This window comes from Montipora foliosa, chromosome 7 (genome assembly GCF_036669935.1).
Source record: "Montipora foliosa isolate CH-2021 chromosome 7, ASM3666993v2, whole genome shotgun sequence".
NCBI lineage: Eukaryota > Metazoa > Cnidaria > Anthozoa > Scleractinia > Acroporidae > Montipora > Montipora foliosa.
In genome coordinates this window covers 23678946-23696250 of record NC_090875.1, presented here as the reverse complement: position 1 = coordinate 23696250, position 17305 = coordinate 23678946, and the positions used below count along the sequence as shown (strand labels likewise).

Here is a 17305-nt window from a genome sequence, read left to right as displayed (position 1 = left end):
TTATTAACTCAATACAAACAATTATCTCAATGGCGGAAAGGATTGTTGGGATTTAAGCTTTAGGGGGAGGGGCATTTAATAAATGTGTTGTTTGCATTGTCAACTCAATGCGCCTTATCATCAGCCTCGCCCCGATCTCCCCACTTTGTTGTAAACCATGTCTGGTCGTCCTCACGGGTTTCAAAGTAGAAATGCAGTGGCAAAGGGAATGAAGCGGCTGACCGAGCGACACAAAGTCAGTCTCAGTCAGTCGCGAAGGGTCGTTCTGGGGCCATATATAAATAAAAAGACGAAGTGTTACTATGCCAATCCGTGGAAGGTCTGTGTCATTATTTTAACAACAACAAGTAGAGGTTTACTTCATCGGTTTATTTCGTAATATTCAGCAAACATTTATGAGAGCAAGTAAACCTTGAGGCAGCTGATACGACTGACATTTCAGAACGAAAATCTGGAATTTGGCAATTTTGATCACAGTGTTTGTTATTGTTAGAATAGTGTTCGCTAAGCTGTACCGTTTGATACCGTTGGACCAAAACTTTTCTAAAATTTATTTGATTTGATAGGGTGAATTCTTATTCTGCTTCACGTTCGTCATCGCCAATGCTTGTAATTTCCTCGTATAGGCCGAGTGCTCAGGCATGGCTACGAATTTCACGGCTCAGTTCTGTTTTTTTTGTCTCACAAGTCTCAAGGGAGATTTCTAAACAAAAGAATATTTATCAATTAATATTTAGCCATGAAGCCTCTTAACCGTGTACGAATATTGAGATACCTAACGTGGCCAATTGCCAGTGATGACAGGTTTACTAGTATTTTGTTATCAGCTGGAAAGAAGCAACAACCTCAATAAAGACATTTTGATGACTTCCGTTTTGTACCATTGTACATTGTCCCTGCCATCCATGTATTTGATGCAATAATCGAGGAAATCACGCAACCCAGTTATCTTTGTGTGGGAGGGGTCCCCCTGTTTTAGTCCCTCCCAGCAGGTGGCCTCGCTTTCAACTTACTAAATCGTCAAAGTCTGGGCCCTAATAAACCCACTTCTTCCGGCCAGCCTAGATCGTTCAGATGTGGGAATTTTTATCCCAAAACAAAGCTTCCTTGACCTAAAAACCAGCAGCTGGCTGGTTAATTCCTTCTTTGACAAAATATAGTCATAATCTCATCAAGATGGCGTAGCAGTGTGGAAGTTTTACGGCGCTGAAAATGACGAGTAGCGGCAAGAAAGGCAAGGCCGCTGTCCTCGAGTTCGATACTCAAACGAAAGGTATGTTATAATTCAAATTCAGGGGATAAACAGTATTGCTATGGGCATCGAATAAATTATTATTTATTTTAAATACCACTGTGTTTAGAAATAAGTGAGATATTCGCCCTGGCTGGCTTCCGGTTTGATTAAAATCTGCGATGTTTCGTGCGCGGTGGGGAAGTACATAAAACAGCGTACCGTACACGCTTTTGTGGTACTAAACCTGAAAAGGCGCGTTGACTTTCTGTTTAACTTCGTCAATAGTGAGACCCTTTTCTCTCGATTTTGCCGAGTGAGCAAACTGCGTTTCTTTGGCTAAGTGTGTAGTTGCAGTTAATCTTAAGTTCAGAGTTGTGTTCGTTTCGGTAATGTACAATGACGATGCCATATTGGGCCTAGGAGTTTTGTAATTTATACCAACTCGTGGACGAGCTTCAGCCTCACTTGCCAGAGAAAAACCCCAAAAAATTGCATTATTTTACTTCCACTTTTAAGTGCAGTTTACTTTTACGATTGGGTTGATGCCGGTATATTCCTTTTTGAAATCTGCAATTGGTCTTTTTCGTCAAGTTGACATTTAACTTCTTCTGAGAAACTAAAAACGATGCATGTCGACAATCCTTGTTAAGCTGAAGTACAAATAATATGGCCCTAGATTTGCTTGATGTTCATGAAAAGGCTTTCAGCTAGGTGAATATTTATAGATTTTCCTCACTCCCTGCAAGTTAAAGGCGTTCAAGAACCATATACTATTTGAAACGATATCAGCCGTAATTTAGATCGCACCAGTGCTGTTGGTCTCAAGCAATTGGCTTTGATCGCAAGCAATCACAGTTATTGTTTGTCCGTCCGTCAATCGCAGTTTATCATTTTGAATGTGTAGTTTTGATTGTTTTGATTGTTTTCTCGCCTTGTTGTTTTAGTTTTGAAGCAAGTGGCTTTCCTGAATTAAATTCTCATTGGTTGTTATGAAAATGTGCTAATTTTATATGAAATGTACAAGGTTGTCGCAACTTGTAAAAAGAGGCCTGGTTGTAAAGTCACTCATCATCCACAGCTGTCTAAGATCCTGACATGTGTGGACTTGTAAAAACATTTTAAGATATCAGTGGACTGGATGTCAACTGCTACCGTGCGAGATTTTTTTTCCGTCCAAAGAAATGATTTAACACTTATCCGTGGGTCACATTATGTTTGCAAGTTACGTTATTTAATTAAACTAAATTGACCAAAATGTTATAATTCTTCAGACCACCTTGCTGAGAAACAATTATTGGTAGAGTATTATTTTTTTTATCAGTTGTGTTTTGGTACAGGTGTTAAAATGATTTGACTTCTGAAAACTGAAAACTGAAAAGCTGAAAAACTTTATTTAAACATGTGATATTGATGAGCCTAAAAAAGACTCGTTACCAGAATGTATGTGTATCTGCATTAGTATATAAATTAAGAAAATACTAGACTAAGAATCTATAATAAAATTACCTATCCATACTATAAATTTATAATAGCATCTAGTTAGAGCAGGAATTACAGCGACACTTGTCCTGGCTCAACTTAAGTTTCTTTAGTTTGGCCATAAAATTCTTAAGATTTGGGGCCTCCCTAACATGCAAAGGTATCTTGTTCCAGAGGCGGCACGCAATATACGAAAAAGATCTGTGTTTAAAACCAGTATTCTAGAAACGATGAAGGATTATAGATGTTACAAACATTCTGATGAAGTTGTACATTTGATTATTCCATTATAGAAAGACGTTATTTAGAAACTTGTTCAAACGAAATTGTATTGTCTAGGAGCTGTTGTAAAATTATGATAATCTTGCTTTTGCGTGTGGACAGAATAAATTCAGCCTTGGCCCTCAAAATGGAGGACTGGGAGGGGGGGGGGAGGGTGAAATGAATGCACCATCTGCTTCCTGAGAAAATACCCTGTAGAGCGTAAAGGAAATTCTAAGTTAAAAAAGGTGTGTGTTTACCTTTACCTTTAACTTTTTCTTACCTACATATTGTGCGCCCCTGCAGAAAGCTTGCAGCGCTGTTTCTATTGTTGCAGTAGTACGATCAACTACTGTCTGGTGCATTTCTTCCTAATTTTTCTTTAAGGTTTGAATTAGTGGCCTGTAAAGCAAGAGTTTGAGGTAGTAAAAAGAGCTCATAATCAAAATTGTGCATTTTGCTTGCAAGGATTCACTCCTCCTCTTTCTACTCCCAACTTAACCTGCGATCAGGCGCGCTTTTCTGATACAATTTCTTAATGAGTCGTCTTCCGCCCACCTGTCAAGAGTGATGTTATCATGTGTCGTGCTATGAATATGAGACAATCAGATTTTACCAGAAATTATCTGCACGTTGCGATTCAAGGAAAGAAGCGACGAAAACAAAATAGAACTCGAGCTGGAATGTCTGCGAATTCAAACTTTATCCATACAATCAAATCAAACTTGATTAATTGAAATGCCAATAAAAGATGCTAATGTCACTGTAAAATGTTTAGTTTTCCAGCAGAAGCTACTCAACTATCGTTTTGTAAGAAGTGTGTCACTAAACCATTGTTCAGCGCTTCCATAAACAATGTCAAATTTCTCTGTCAAGCTCGGCTGATTCCCCTAATGTGGTAGCACTAAAGTTGTATTCGGTTCTTTTTGCAACTTGTTGCTTCCAAAATATTCCAAAGGACTTACCACAACTACAAACGTTTTCGAGTCGGTGGAAGTGGAATGATGCATTTTTTTCAAGAATTATGTTTGGGACTGTAAATAACTCTGATGCCAAATCCCATAGGAAGTACAACTTTTATGTCTTCTTTCAGACAAACCATTCTTCGGATGCATTCTCTCTGTTCTTCCTTGAAGATTTTGAAAAAAAAATCTGATGTGAGGAACAGCAGCTGAAAACAGAGCCTAACCAATTTTTTTGCAATTCTGTAACGAATCAAAGAGAGGCTCCCAGAGCAGGGCTCGAAATTGCGACCAATACAGTCGCATTTGCGACTACATTTTTCCCTTTGCGACTAAAATATCTGGTGAAGTCGCAATTTTGCGACTTCTTGACACCTTCGCTCTCTTGAAACAAAAGGGTTAGCAGTTGTCACTTTGCTGCTAATTTTGCTAAAATAAATAAATAAATGACAAAATTATTTGTTTTCTCGCTGTGAATCTTCGCTGAAGATAGCGTAACTGTAGAGTAATTTAGCTGCGATATTACAGTGAACGTGCACAGCTCCATTCCTTCGATCATTCGCCATTTTCAGCAGTTTCTTTACACACAAGTATTGCGGGCTCATATTTTTTTTGCTAAACCCACAATGCAGTGCAGCGATTTTGCGACTAAAATTTGCGAAATTGCGACTAAATTTCGTATCTTATCGCAAAATGCGAATGGATTTTTTCGTTAATTTCGAGCCCTGCAGAGCCCCGTTGTTTTTTGGCCAATCAGAGTAAAATCCAGATTCTGGACTACCGGCCGACGACTCTTTAGGAAATTGTATCAGGCGTACCTTTTCTGTTTTGTCTAGAGAACAGTACGCTTGATCGCAGGTTACTGCTCCCAACCCCTCTATTTTTTGTGTTTCTAGTCCAATTTTCACCTGGCGGCTAGAACACAGAAAATCTCTTTGAGCTCGTTGTTCTTATTCAAATACTTGTAATAGTGTACATTTGTAGCAAACTGAATGAGAATTTGTTATTGATTTGACACTTAAAGGTGAAATGTGCAGAAATTTGTTTGAGAGTATTTTGTAATACTATCTCTTTCAGAGGTGCGACAGATTTTAATTGACCAATTGAAATGCTTTGACAGCAGAACAGAAGGCAAGGTTCTATTCCTGGCAGATTTGCAAGAGTTTTTTAGAAGGTTATCTGAATTGGAACTAGAATACTCAAGAAACCTAGAGCGGTTGTCCAGGATGTACCTAGAGAAACTGCAAAGGCACAAAACTCAGAGGTAAAATTAGCAGGTTACCATGGATGTTTTTTACAAGAGGTGAAAGGGGAGGTGTAAGCCAGGCTTTGTTTTGAAAAAATGAATTTGATTGGTTGTCTGGAGTAGTGATCCTGCCAGCATTACCAGGGAGAAGTGATTACATTTCTGAACTATTGACTTTGTATAAACCTTCTCGTGCACTTAGGTCTTCTTGTCAAATGCTTCTTGTTGTACCTAAAACAGATTGTTTGCTGCCAGTGCCCCTAAACTTTGGAATGCACTACCAGTAGACATTAAGAATTCTGAATCACTCGATATTTTTAAGAGTAAAGTTAAAACACACCTGTTCCGCCAGTGCTACAGAGTATAGAGATCATATTATATATAGTTTATAGAGATTACTATTATTATTATGTAGAGTGTATAAACCTTATTTGCATTATTATACAGGATATAGATTTTCTTGTTTTTCTTTAGAAATCTATTGTAATTTTAGAGTTTCTCATACTGCATGTAATTTGAATGTAAGATTGTAATTTGAGACAATGTTTGTAAAGCTTTGAGAATTTTGTAAAGCTAAATATATATTATTATTATTATTATTATTATTATTATTATTACATTATTATTATTAATTCATGGCAACTTTAAAATAGCTGTTGCCCTAGGATTTTATATGCAGGTGTTAACTGTAACATTTTAGCCTTTCGTCAGTAATATCTTGCATTTACCAAGCCACTTCTATCTGGGTAAAGGTGATAACATGACTGTTGAGAATAATGGGACAGCTAATAAAACAGTCCTTTGGACAGGTTTCAGAAGTTTCCAGTTGAAAGCATGAGCACTTAACGTCAAATTGGTCATAAATTTGTTCCCTCAGGAAAGAAAAAGGAACCACAATGGATTTATGGCAGCAAGTGCTCATTGAAACAAAGAACAAGTCCAAAATGCACCTTGGTCTCAGTGAGAATGTGTCAAACAACATTGTCAATAGATTTATGATTATTAGTGATGACTGCCAAAGAATAGCAAAAAAGGTAATTTTAAGAATTTAATATTACGATATTGTTTAATATCAATCATTCATTGAATATATCGAAGGATAAAGCCCTTCTCTCACATCACTTCTTCCGTGAACTTGATGATATACCCAGTATGGCACATTTAGAACCCATGCAGTGTTCACAGAGAGTAGGGGATGCTTCCTACTCGTTGTTTTGGTTCATGCTGTGGAGCTTTCTGACTGTTAAATGTTGGTCATTTAAGATCTCTTTTGACTACGTTGTATGTGACTGTATCTGGACTTTAACCCATTGACTCCTGGGGGTTCCCCATTGACGAGTAAAATCGTCTGGCATTAGACAGAGTAAAATACTTAGGGTGTGTTTGATTGACCCTATTCCAGAATAAGAATACCTAGAGAGATGATTTAAAATGGTATATTTGGCATTTTGAAGCAACAAACATAATAAAGATATGTTTAAAATAGCATTTTAGCAGGTGTCCGGCAATTTTAAAGTGAATCTACGTAAAAACAAAGGATTTCTTACTTCTATTCCATGTATTCCTATTCCGGAATATGGTCAATCGAATGCACTCTAAAAATAGCCGGCTTAGGCCGGTTTAGGGGTGAAAGGGTTAAAATGAGACATTATGGCAAATGGTCTGTGTCATATGGTGTATCCTTAGATGTTTCTTCTCTTTAAAATAACAGTTATTATTGTTATCATATGTGGAGAGGGTGCTTGAAAGATCAAATCTTTTCACAGGGCTTTTTGTAGTAGTGACGTTTGATTTGCTCATGCGTATTTACTTGATTTAGTGTCGAGAGACAGCAGGAGACCTACAAGAGGAGTTGTTGAAGTCAGTGCTAGAACTTAATAAGGTACTTCAGGACTACATGGTTACATATATATTTTTATGTTTTTGTATTTTACATATATTGTTTTTTACCTTTCTAATGGAAGTTTGACCCAAGGTGCAAGGTGCTGTGTACACATGTAGGAGAGGTGGAGGTCCAATTTTTAGATTTGCTAATTGAAAAATTTTGAATTGAAGCAACAGAAAAGTTATGCAAGTTGTTTATGCAAGGTATTGTGAGTTGTGGGAGTATTAGATGTCTGTCATTGAACAAGCTGGGTGCAAAATCTTTGGCATTTTTTTGGTTCTATTTTAGCGTCTCCATCGCTATCATACCATAGCGACAGAGACCAAATCTGCTGAACAGAAACTTCAAAAGGTGGAAGATTCCCGTCGAAAGAATGAAAAAATGGCCAAGCAATTTGAAAAGGTACTCTGGTGAAAACAAGAATGCTTTTCCTCTCTCTTTTTTGATCCTCGACTCAATCCCCACACTTCCCTGGTAGCAGAGGTGTCTTTTCTTCTGCATTCGCTGGGCTGCGGAGTACATGAAAAGAGACCACTGCCATGGGTCAAAACTCGCTTTGATCCAACCGCCATCCACAACCTTGACCGGCACTCTTCAAACTGCATGCCACATGATATGATTGACTGACTGTGACTTGAGCTGGCTGTGTACAGGGAGGTTGGGTGGTTTAGTGGTCATCAATCGTGCCTCCCACCTCTGTGACCCAGGTTCAACTCTGGCCCCGGGTCGTATGTGGGCTGAGTTTCAGTCGATCTCAACCTGACTCCGATGGTCTTTCTCCGGGTCCTCCGGTTTTCCTCCCTCCTCAAAATCGACTCCCAGTCAATTACATCTGGCTTGGGTTTGTGGTGCTCCGAGATCACAAATGGATCGTATGGCGGCAGCCGTCGGCACCTTCACATGCATTCGGTCCGATCCCGTTGAGCCGGTTGATCCTGAAAAGCCCTTGTAGGGAGAGGTCAACTAAGCACACATTTACGTTTACATTTACATGTGTCCTGTGCATTCCTTTACACTAATTCCACTGTTGTTAAGTGAGTCCACACAACATGGAGTATCACATGAGGGGGATTTCAGTCGCTAAGTAACTGCTGAGCATGCTCAACACAGTGAGTTTCGACCCATGGCAGAGGTCTCCTTTCCTGTATTCCTCAGCGCAGTGAATGCAAAAGAAAAGAGACCTGCTAGCAGGGAATCCCCACACATTACCGTCAACTCAACCAAATCCCCTTGAATCTTTAAAGGACTCTGTTCCTTTCATTGCTCAATAGATTTTAATTATGTGACAGTGTGTTTGAGGACAGTGTTTGGGTTACTAAATTAGTAATATGTCTGCCAACTTGTTGTTGTACTAGTTATGTGTCAGTTGCAATTTGGCAATATATTGGTAGGTTTGTCTTGATTATACCATTACCTAAAACTGTGATGTTTAAACTTGATGGCATTCATGAGGTTTTCTCTTCATAATAGCTTTTTTTCAATAAAACCTTTTGTATAAAGTGATCACAGCAATATTGTGGACCGAATTGTCAAAAACAGTTTTCCCTCTTTCAACAGCAACAGCAGAAATTTGCCGACTGCAAGAAACGTTGTGTTAAAGCCAAAAACGATTATGTTCTCTCTTTGGAATCTACAAATCGTTTCCTGGAAAACTATGACAACAATTTCCTTGGGACTTTGTTGGATGTAAGTATGTGCTGTAGTAAAAGTAATTTAAACTCCTTTGCCTTCAGTTGACAGAAAAGACACCAATGTCACTGTGGTCTTTTTTTGTTGTTGGGTATAACATATGGCCTACAGATAAAGAGACATATTGAGGATGACAAGCAACCAAGTTAACCCATTGATCCCTGGGATTGAGACTTAACAGATTTTACTCTAATTCCAGACAATTCTACTGGTCATCAGTTATCAATTCACGTACGTTACTTGAGCAGTAACAGCATCTTAACCACAGGTGCCCGAAGCTCAATATGAGGGAAACCACAAAAATATAAGGATTTGCATGGGAATCCCAATAAAATACCTGAGAAGATAATTTTATGAAAGATTTGTGGGTCGCTTCCTTCCTGTGTGGTTTTTTTTCCTGATTCAACTACTCATTGAACCAGTATCGGTTCCTCAGTTGTCAACGGCTATAATAAAATACCAAGGCTGAACACCCCAGTCGGGAGAGCCTACCGAACAAAGCCAAAAATCCCAGACCAAAATGTCCCCACAGCCACAAATCCACCATAGAATTCAAGGAACGGTTGCCGCCCAAGTGTCTGAGGATCTTTTCCATGGTTTTATCGTTTCGTTTGGGACACTAACAGCCACCTGACATCGCTGGGAGGGCTTTGATAGTGCAGCTAGTGGATTGAAATGAAAGAAAAACCTTTGCCCTTGAATTCTATGGTGGATTTGTGGCGGTGGGGACACTTGGGTCTGGGCATTTTTAATTAGTTAACCGTCTAGTTGCCACCTTGCCATGTAGACTAGTATGTAGATGATACTACCGTCTTTGAGGCAATTCCGAGATGTAGCCCAAGCTACCTCCCCCTTATTGTAAACGATATTTCTTGCTTTTCCTCTCTCCGAGGAATGCGCCTTAACCCTAAAAAATGTAAGGTTATGGATATTAATTTCCTCCAATACCAGCCTCAGCCCCTATTACCATGGGGGGCTGCCCTATCCATCAAGTGCAGACGTACAAGCTCCTCGGAGTCCATGTTTCTTACGATCTATCATAAAACGCGCATGTAGAGCACATAGTCACCAAAGCCTGTAAACACCTTTATGCCCTTTGTTTGCTTAGGAAATCGGGTGCTGCGTGTGCGGACCTAGTTTCCATTAACTGTGCCCTCATCCGTTCAGTGCTTGAATATGCTGCGCCTGTATGGGCTGCACTCCCCCTCTATCTTGACAACCTGATTGAGTCTGTGCAGAGTAAAGCCCTCCGCAGAATGTTCCCGGCCGTCTACTATAACAGTGCCTTGTATCAATCTGGGCTTAAAATGCTGAATGAGAAAATATGTACGAATTTTATATCTTATGTACGAGGTAATGATCTGGAGCCAATATGCTCCTTACTCCCAGCTACTGTAAAGCAACCCCATGGCTACGGGCTACAGTCTGGGAGTACTCCCCAGTCCTGCCCCAGGGTGAACACTGACCGTCTAAGGAACTTCAATACTCACAGATACGCGTAGAGACTTTGGAACCAATGTCTATGTTAGCCATTAGTGTGAATAATTTATATGTATTGTAATTTTTCTGTTGTATATGTATTGTACCCAGGCTGACACCACTGTAATCCAGCTTTTGTGCTGTAAGCGTGGTAAATAAACACTATCTCTCTATCTATCTAAAAATTGGTGCCTTTTTCCTCTGAACTGCGATCCCTACTGGTTAATAAAAATACTAACAGTTTACGGCATTTCTAAAGGAAGTTTGGTTTTTGTTAATTATGTCTGACCCTAATCTATTTTCAAACTTTTGTCATTCTATCCAGCTTCTGAGTATTCGTTCCAGCTCTGAGTTTGGTATTGTTTCAGGTCTTCGACTCTAACTATCACAACTCTTTCAAACGAGGTTTGGAAGCTTATGTGACTGCCGAGGCAAACGTCGCCGCTGGCAATATTCAATCAGCAGATTCAATCCGTGAGGGGAAGCTGTCGGTACAAGCTGATAAAGATAAACAGTTCTTCTTTGAAGATAATCATGCAGCATTTGCACAACATTTTGCATTTGCATTTTTACCACACAGTGATGATGAGGTAGGGTTGCATGATCTTAATTTAAGACAAGTCTGGGGAAAATCTCAATGATGGAGCTGACAGGAAGGTTCAACCTTAATTAACCCTAACCTGTCACCTATGTGAGAATCCTTTACATTCTTTTAGTTTGCGCATACTCTGTGTGGCCAAATCTTGTCATCAGCGCAGAATCCTTTAACGCCTAATGATTCAACAATTATTGAAGCCAAGCTTGAATAGACAGATGGGCCATTTCCAAGTTGCTGTTTGTTTCGGTTTCAAAGTGAGTCTTGGTGCTCAACTATTGAAAGGGAAATGAGTTTGATTTGCATAAGAATATGCAACTCATTTCCATTCGAATAGTTGTGCACCAGGACTCGCTTTGAAACTGAGGCATGCAGGAACTCTGAAATAAGCTATTAACTGCCAAGATGCAAAACTCACTCTTCCCATCAGGAATCGTGGGAACGATAACAAAAGCGTTTCCGTTTACTCTTTGTTTAGTAAGTATGTTGGAGGTTTCGGATAGCATTAATTTTGGAACCTGCGATTAGTGTGCGTTTTGTAATGCTCTTGACTCAATGGGGTGAGGCTAAATCGCATGGGTGGGTGGGTCGTGGGGAGTGGGTCGTGTTTGTTTGAAGATAAAAAAAGATATATATTAGCTCCCTCAGTGCTTGGTCCAAATTTGTCTTAGGTCTTGTCTGTTTTGAGAATTTCCAGTCGTTGATAAAAAAAGGGTTAGGGTTAGGTTAGGGTTAGGTTAGGGTTACGGACCCACGACCCACGATGAGGCGCGGTGGCCTCATCGTTAGAGTGCTAGATTCCGGATCGAGTGGTCCAGGTTCGGGTCCTGGCCAGGGACATTGTGTTGTGTTCTTAGGGTTTTGTATAAATGGGTACCGGCAAATTTAATGCTGGGGGTAACCCTGCAATGGACTAGCATCCCATCCAGGGGGGAGTAGAAATACTCCTAGTCACTTCGTGCTACAAGAAACCGGAGATAAGTGCCGACCTGACATGTGCCATGACATATGTTTTTGTTCTAAAGCTTCCGGCAGCCATGTTTGTGCCCCTCAGAGGGGCACAAATGGCATCAGTGGCACAACATGGCATCTCCATACAAAGCCTTATGAAGTTGAGTAAAACATTTCTTCCACATCTCCCACATGAAACGTTTCACACACCCTGAACCTTTGCTAGACAGTTGACTATTCGTCGTCTTTTATCTCTTTGATTCTTGACTTTATTTGTTGAATGGATTTGATGATGGTGTGACAGTGAAAAGTGGCAACTGACTTTTTGGTCACAGTAGTACTTTAAATGTTAGTTTGCAGTGAAGTCACCCTTGGCATCAAAATAATAATAAACCCCATTTTTATCTTGTAATCTTGAACTTTTCATTCTATTACTCTTGTTTAAACAAGAGTTAGCAATTTCACATCCTTGGTCTATACTAGTTAAATAAATAAAAAAAGCAAAGCAAGTAACATGATATTTTACTTGAATAGACCATTTTACAGTCCTGTACTTAGTTACCTGACCTATGGATGAAAGTGAGGCTGGAGTTGACCTTGTTTTGATAGAAACCTCACAATGCCTTTCTTATGTAAATTATACTTACTAATTAGCATGACAACAACAACATTTTGAACATAATGAAAGAAGGGAGGCCTGTATCATAACAAGGTCAACACAGCCCAGGTAACTAAGCACACAACTGTAAAGAGGTCTATTGTACAACATGAACAAGACAGAATAATCGCAAAATATTTGCAATAGTGCTAAGTTATATTTTGGAGTGACTTTTTATTGACGTTGCTATTGTTCTTGTACTAAGTAGTTGTTTTTGTATTTTGTCAGATGAATCAAGTCTCCCCTCAACAGACTGATGTAATTAAGCATCATTATACAGTATATGAAAAACTTGACAAAATAAAAGCAGAAACAGAGGAGGTTTGTTCCATATAGTTTTGTTATTGTAGCTAGGGTATCCAAAGTGTGGTCATTTTATTAGATAACATTATTTTGCCTACAAACACTATTCATGGACTGGTAAACCATTTTTGCGTATCAAGTGGATAGTGAAACAATATAAATAGCTTTGTTCCTGGATGAACTGATAAAACTGATTCACTGACTGATGGATTGAGTTTTTCAGTCCAATTAACCACTGAGAACTTGTATTGATGAGTAGCACGGTCATCACTACATTCTAGGGGTACTTTCTTGTTAATTGCAATATCTCGGCTTCTAATGGCTATTTCACCCTGAAAATTTTTCCCATATCGTACATGTACAAAGAAGTCTTTTTGATGTACAAATAATTTAAGTTGTATCCTTTTCAAAATAAACCTAAAAAAAGATTTCTGTTCCCAAAAAAAGTGACTGAATGTTCGTGTAACGCGTAACACAAACAATGGCGGTTCGAGCGTATTTTGAATAATTGCTCTGCTTATAATGCACAAAATCTTATGAAATTCCGGTTACATATCAGAATAACAAAGGAAAATGCACACAACAACTTTCAGATACTTTTCTTTATTAGAAGTTCTTGAAAAACAACATTGTTGTACTGACCCTTCATTGTAACGCTTCACATTCTTTTGAAAGGCAGTTTCTAAAATAGGTCGATATGGCTCGGCACATGTCTCAAAATACAAACATAAACCATGTCAGATGAATGGGCTTTAAAGTTTAAAGTCAAAATACAAAGCGAGGACGTAACTAGAACAAATTTAAAAAGACTGAAACAGTTTCTGCACTGCACTGGTGATGTCCAAATTAACAGAGGACTCACCACTTACTTCCAATATTTTGCTGTTTCTAAAGCGAGTATTGTAGTCTGATTGAGCAGCATATCTTGGGCTTGCGATAACCGACATCAGTGAGCACTTTAAGCCATTTTCATCCACTGAGGCCAGAGATTTTCAGCTTTGAACGATGCTGAAACATTTTGCGCTATAATGCTGTGCTCATTAAGCGTAACGTAAACCTCCACAAGCACGCCTCCCTCCAAAATCTTCCATCAAAAACCTGCCATAACTCGGGCACAGATGAAATGTTTTGCTTCATTCTTGTGACAAAAAAACAATCGGGGGGTACCAAGCTATTCTTAAGGGCTAGAATAAATTATGCAATACAATACAACGTGATCAAGCATGTGTTTGATGTGACTGAGTGAATTTCAATGGGGAAACATTTGCTCAGAATCAGAACATAGCAGCCCTGATTATCAAAGCCAGCATGTATTTTCCCTAAATATGTAGAATAATAATTTGCTGCTTGTAAATAACTCTTTATTTTAGAAGAAAAAGGCCAGAATCTGAAATAGGCCACGCCCACAAAGGATTATGGGAAATGGAAAAACTGCTTTCTATATCGCATAACTGTAACTTTTTGCATGAATTTGCTTGAAACAAACATCAAAAGCAAAAGTGGACATAGAGAAACAATAAAGAGAGCATTTTAGCATTTGAAGGTTTTTTGACCTATGTAACGCAAAATGGAGTCATGATTGTGCTACTCATCAGTGTCCAGGGTTTCTGGCCCCAGGGGACCCCAAAGGAGTTAGGGTTAGCCTTAACACTTTCATCATTTTGCATAATAAGCTGGTGCAATTTCTTTTAGATTGATAAAACGGCAGAGGCAACCTTTGATGCACTGGGTGAGATGCATCGTCAGTGGGACAATGAAATGATGAGAATGGCAAATGGTGAAATTGACAATATGTCAGGGCAGGCAAGCTGCATGTCCATCAAGAACAGCAGTGAGGATCTAGAAATGTATTACATTGCGGTATGAAGGAAAATTTTCTTGTCATTGATCGCTTGTATGAATTCTTTTGTTGAGTATCATGTCAGCAGTAAATGGATGGTAAATGCTCTTGTGTAGATATTACACATTTCTTTCCTAATTTCTTTGCCCCCTGCTCAAGCACCACCACAAGGTTAGCTCAAGTCTTTTATCAGATGAGTGCTATAAACTTCAACATGGCTACTCTGTTAGATCTGTGGAAGAAAAGCTCTGGAGTAGAGTTGTTGCTTTTCTTGATAAAGAATTTAAAAAATCTTTTCTTTACCAACAACAGGGAATATTTATCTCTAATGTCAAAGTGACTACTGGATCCACAATGTGATCAGCTTGACTTAATAGTGTAATGGCTCTTACACCAAATGTGATTTCTTCAAATTTGATTTTCAGAAAATGCGGGAACTCATTCTTACCAGTAGCTTGAAAGTGAGAGTGGAAGCTGAAAATGACATGCTAACAAAAACACTTGGTATGTCTTTGCCACTGGATCTGCTTTTATTTGATTTGAATTTCAGTCTCCTCAAGAAGTACAGAACGTTTGCTCAGCTGGATAAGCTTGAGTGTAGTACATTCAGTGTCACATGATTTCTTTATCCTTTACACTGTCAGTTAATTTATTACTAAACATTGCTTTCTTTAAGTGTCCCCCATTAGCAGAAATGCTTAACCATATTTATAATTAGATGCCAAAATAAGGGTTGATTGATTATCTTTTTCAGGTGAAGTAACTGCAGACATTGTAGGAGCCAGGTAAATTTAATAAATTATTGTGTTTACTTCAAAGACCTTTTTGGGAAGTAGAAAATTTATTGTACTCTGCTGTTTGTCTCTTCAGATTGAACAGACCTCATTTGGATATGTTGTCCAAAGAAGCTTCTGCCATCCTTGACTCTGTACAAAAGAAAACAAAGGTGTTCGGTTGTAACTTAGAAAAGTACTTAAAGGTAACCAACGCAATATTTTGCTAATAGAACCTAAGCATAAATGGCTTATTGATTTTTTTCTGCTAGTTACAGTGTAATTGGCCCAATTGATCTCATTAACAAGAACAAAATTCAAAGGAATTTTGGCTCAACAATGGGCTTAAGGTAGCCTATACTCTGGATGTTTTTCTCCACTCATTCCACCTTCCTGTTCAGAGGTCAAGAACGTATAGTTTTTTAGTCGTGCAAAACAACAAGACGTTATGAATGCTGAAAACAACAACATTTTTTGGTCTTTGGTCACATACATAGCGACCAATGTTTATGTACCAGTTTCACCTTACTATGTACTGTATGTATTTTTGGTCTTGGTTCCCTAATGTACATGACATTTACATTTGAGTACAAAATCTCACTTTAGAACATCTACCTTCGCAAACAAGACTTAGTTGGGCCTAAAGGAATCTTACTGTGGTTTTCGTAATTTTGCTTATCTTACCTTCAAGCACTAAAACGCCAAACTGCATTTTGGCTTCCTTCAATTTTCCGAACATAGCCGTGAAGATCGACTCCACCTCCGGAAAGTGAATTAGAGTTTTTGTTCAATTCACAGTTCGAACACCATTATGATATATGTTTTTAGAAATTCTTCAGTAAAAGATTCAAACAGATTCCCATCACTTTCCATCGGCATTGAGTTCAAATGTACTAATTTACCATGGGAACCAAACATGCTGATTGGTGGGTTATGTCATCTGTGGTTGGCGTTCGACGTTTGATTGATGGAAGCCAAAATGCAGTTTGGCCGTTGGCGCTTGGAAGATGAATTCCGAAAAATTAAGAAAATCGCAGTAAGGGGGATTTTAGTGCAGGGTGAATTGTACTTTTAAATTGACCTCATAGCCATGGTATTGATTTCACGGACTTCATGCCATGGCATTGACTTCATAGAATGGCTTCAAGAAAATCGTTCGACATTTTTTTTTCCCTGAGGAATCACCTTAAATGGGCCTAAAGGAATCTTAGTGCAGGTTTTAGTGCAGGGTGAAGTTGTTCTTTTAAATTGACTTCATGGCCATGCATGTGATTTGACTTTTAGATTACTGGCAGAGAAATTCCTGAAGTAGTAGAAAGTTGTATCAAGTTCATAAAACGGTTTGGTGAGGAAGTTTGACTTCTGTCTGCTCTTACTGGCTGACATTTTCTTGTTCATCGAGAGTGTAAAAAGGACAATTTTTTCACTTGACTGTAAACATATTTGCATTTCCTTTAGGTCTGGACCATCAAGGAATATTCCGATTATCGGGATCATCTACAGAAATCAATGACATGAAGCAGTTATTTGAAAATGGTAAGATGTGGTCACCATTTTTCTTATTCAGCGAAAGTCTCATCTTCTGAGAAGACTGTCATTTGCAGTTACTAACCCTTACTTTGTTGGAAGGCACCACTCAAAAGCTTTCATATAAGTGGTCTCTCTGTAGCATTAGATCATCATATTTAAATGCTAGAATCACCTTACCCAGGAAAGGGTCTTTTGTGCAGGTCGTGATCCATTGGCAGGGCTCAATCACTGGAAGGATATTAATGCTGTGGCTGGATTACTAAGAGTTTACTTCAGAGAGCTTGAGGATCCTCTCTTCCCCAGTGCACAGTATCAAGATTTTATCAAAGCCAGCCGTAAGTCCATTAAATGTTGTTTTTGCATTTTGGAGTCACCTTTGTAAGTGCTTTGGAGGCATGGTAACCTGTGTTTAGTGGAGTG

At 38.8% G+C, this 17305-nt stretch overlaps 1 protein-coding gene across 1 annotated transcript in view; it reads left to right on the top strand.

The window, feature by feature from the left end:
• The first annotated feature begins 1045 nt into the window (after window positions 1-1045).
• The window catches only part of LOC138011445 (SLIT-ROBO Rho GTPase-activating protein 1-like), a 25997-nt gene continuing 9737 nt past the window's right edge, over window positions 1046-17305 (top strand). Inside the window, exons 1-15 of the mRNA XM_068858437.1 lie at window positions 1046-1273; window positions 5014-5200; window positions 6060-6216; window positions 7002-7064; window positions 7356-7469; window positions 8625-8753; window positions 10604-10825; window positions 12668-12760; window positions 14435-14602; window positions 15008-15086; window positions 15337-15367; window positions 15453-15561; window positions 16640-16700; window positions 16814-16891; window positions 17086-17220. Coding sequence (XP_068714538.1) covers window positions 1213-1273; window positions 5014-5200; window positions 6060-6216; window positions 7002-7064; window positions 7356-7469; window positions 8625-8753; window positions 10604-10825; window positions 12668-12760; window positions 14435-14602; window positions 15008-15086; window positions 15337-15367; window positions 15453-15561; window positions 16640-16700; window positions 16814-16891; window positions 17086-17220 — 1687 coding nt within the window. The 5' untranslated portion in view covers window positions 1046-1212. The remainder of the gene's footprint in view (window positions 1274-5013; window positions 5201-6059; window positions 6217-7001; window positions 7065-7355; window positions 7470-8624; window positions 8754-10603; window positions 10826-12667; window positions 12761-14434; window positions 14603-15007; window positions 15087-15336; window positions 15368-15452; window positions 15562-16639; window positions 16701-16813; window positions 16892-17085; window positions 17221-17305) is intronic.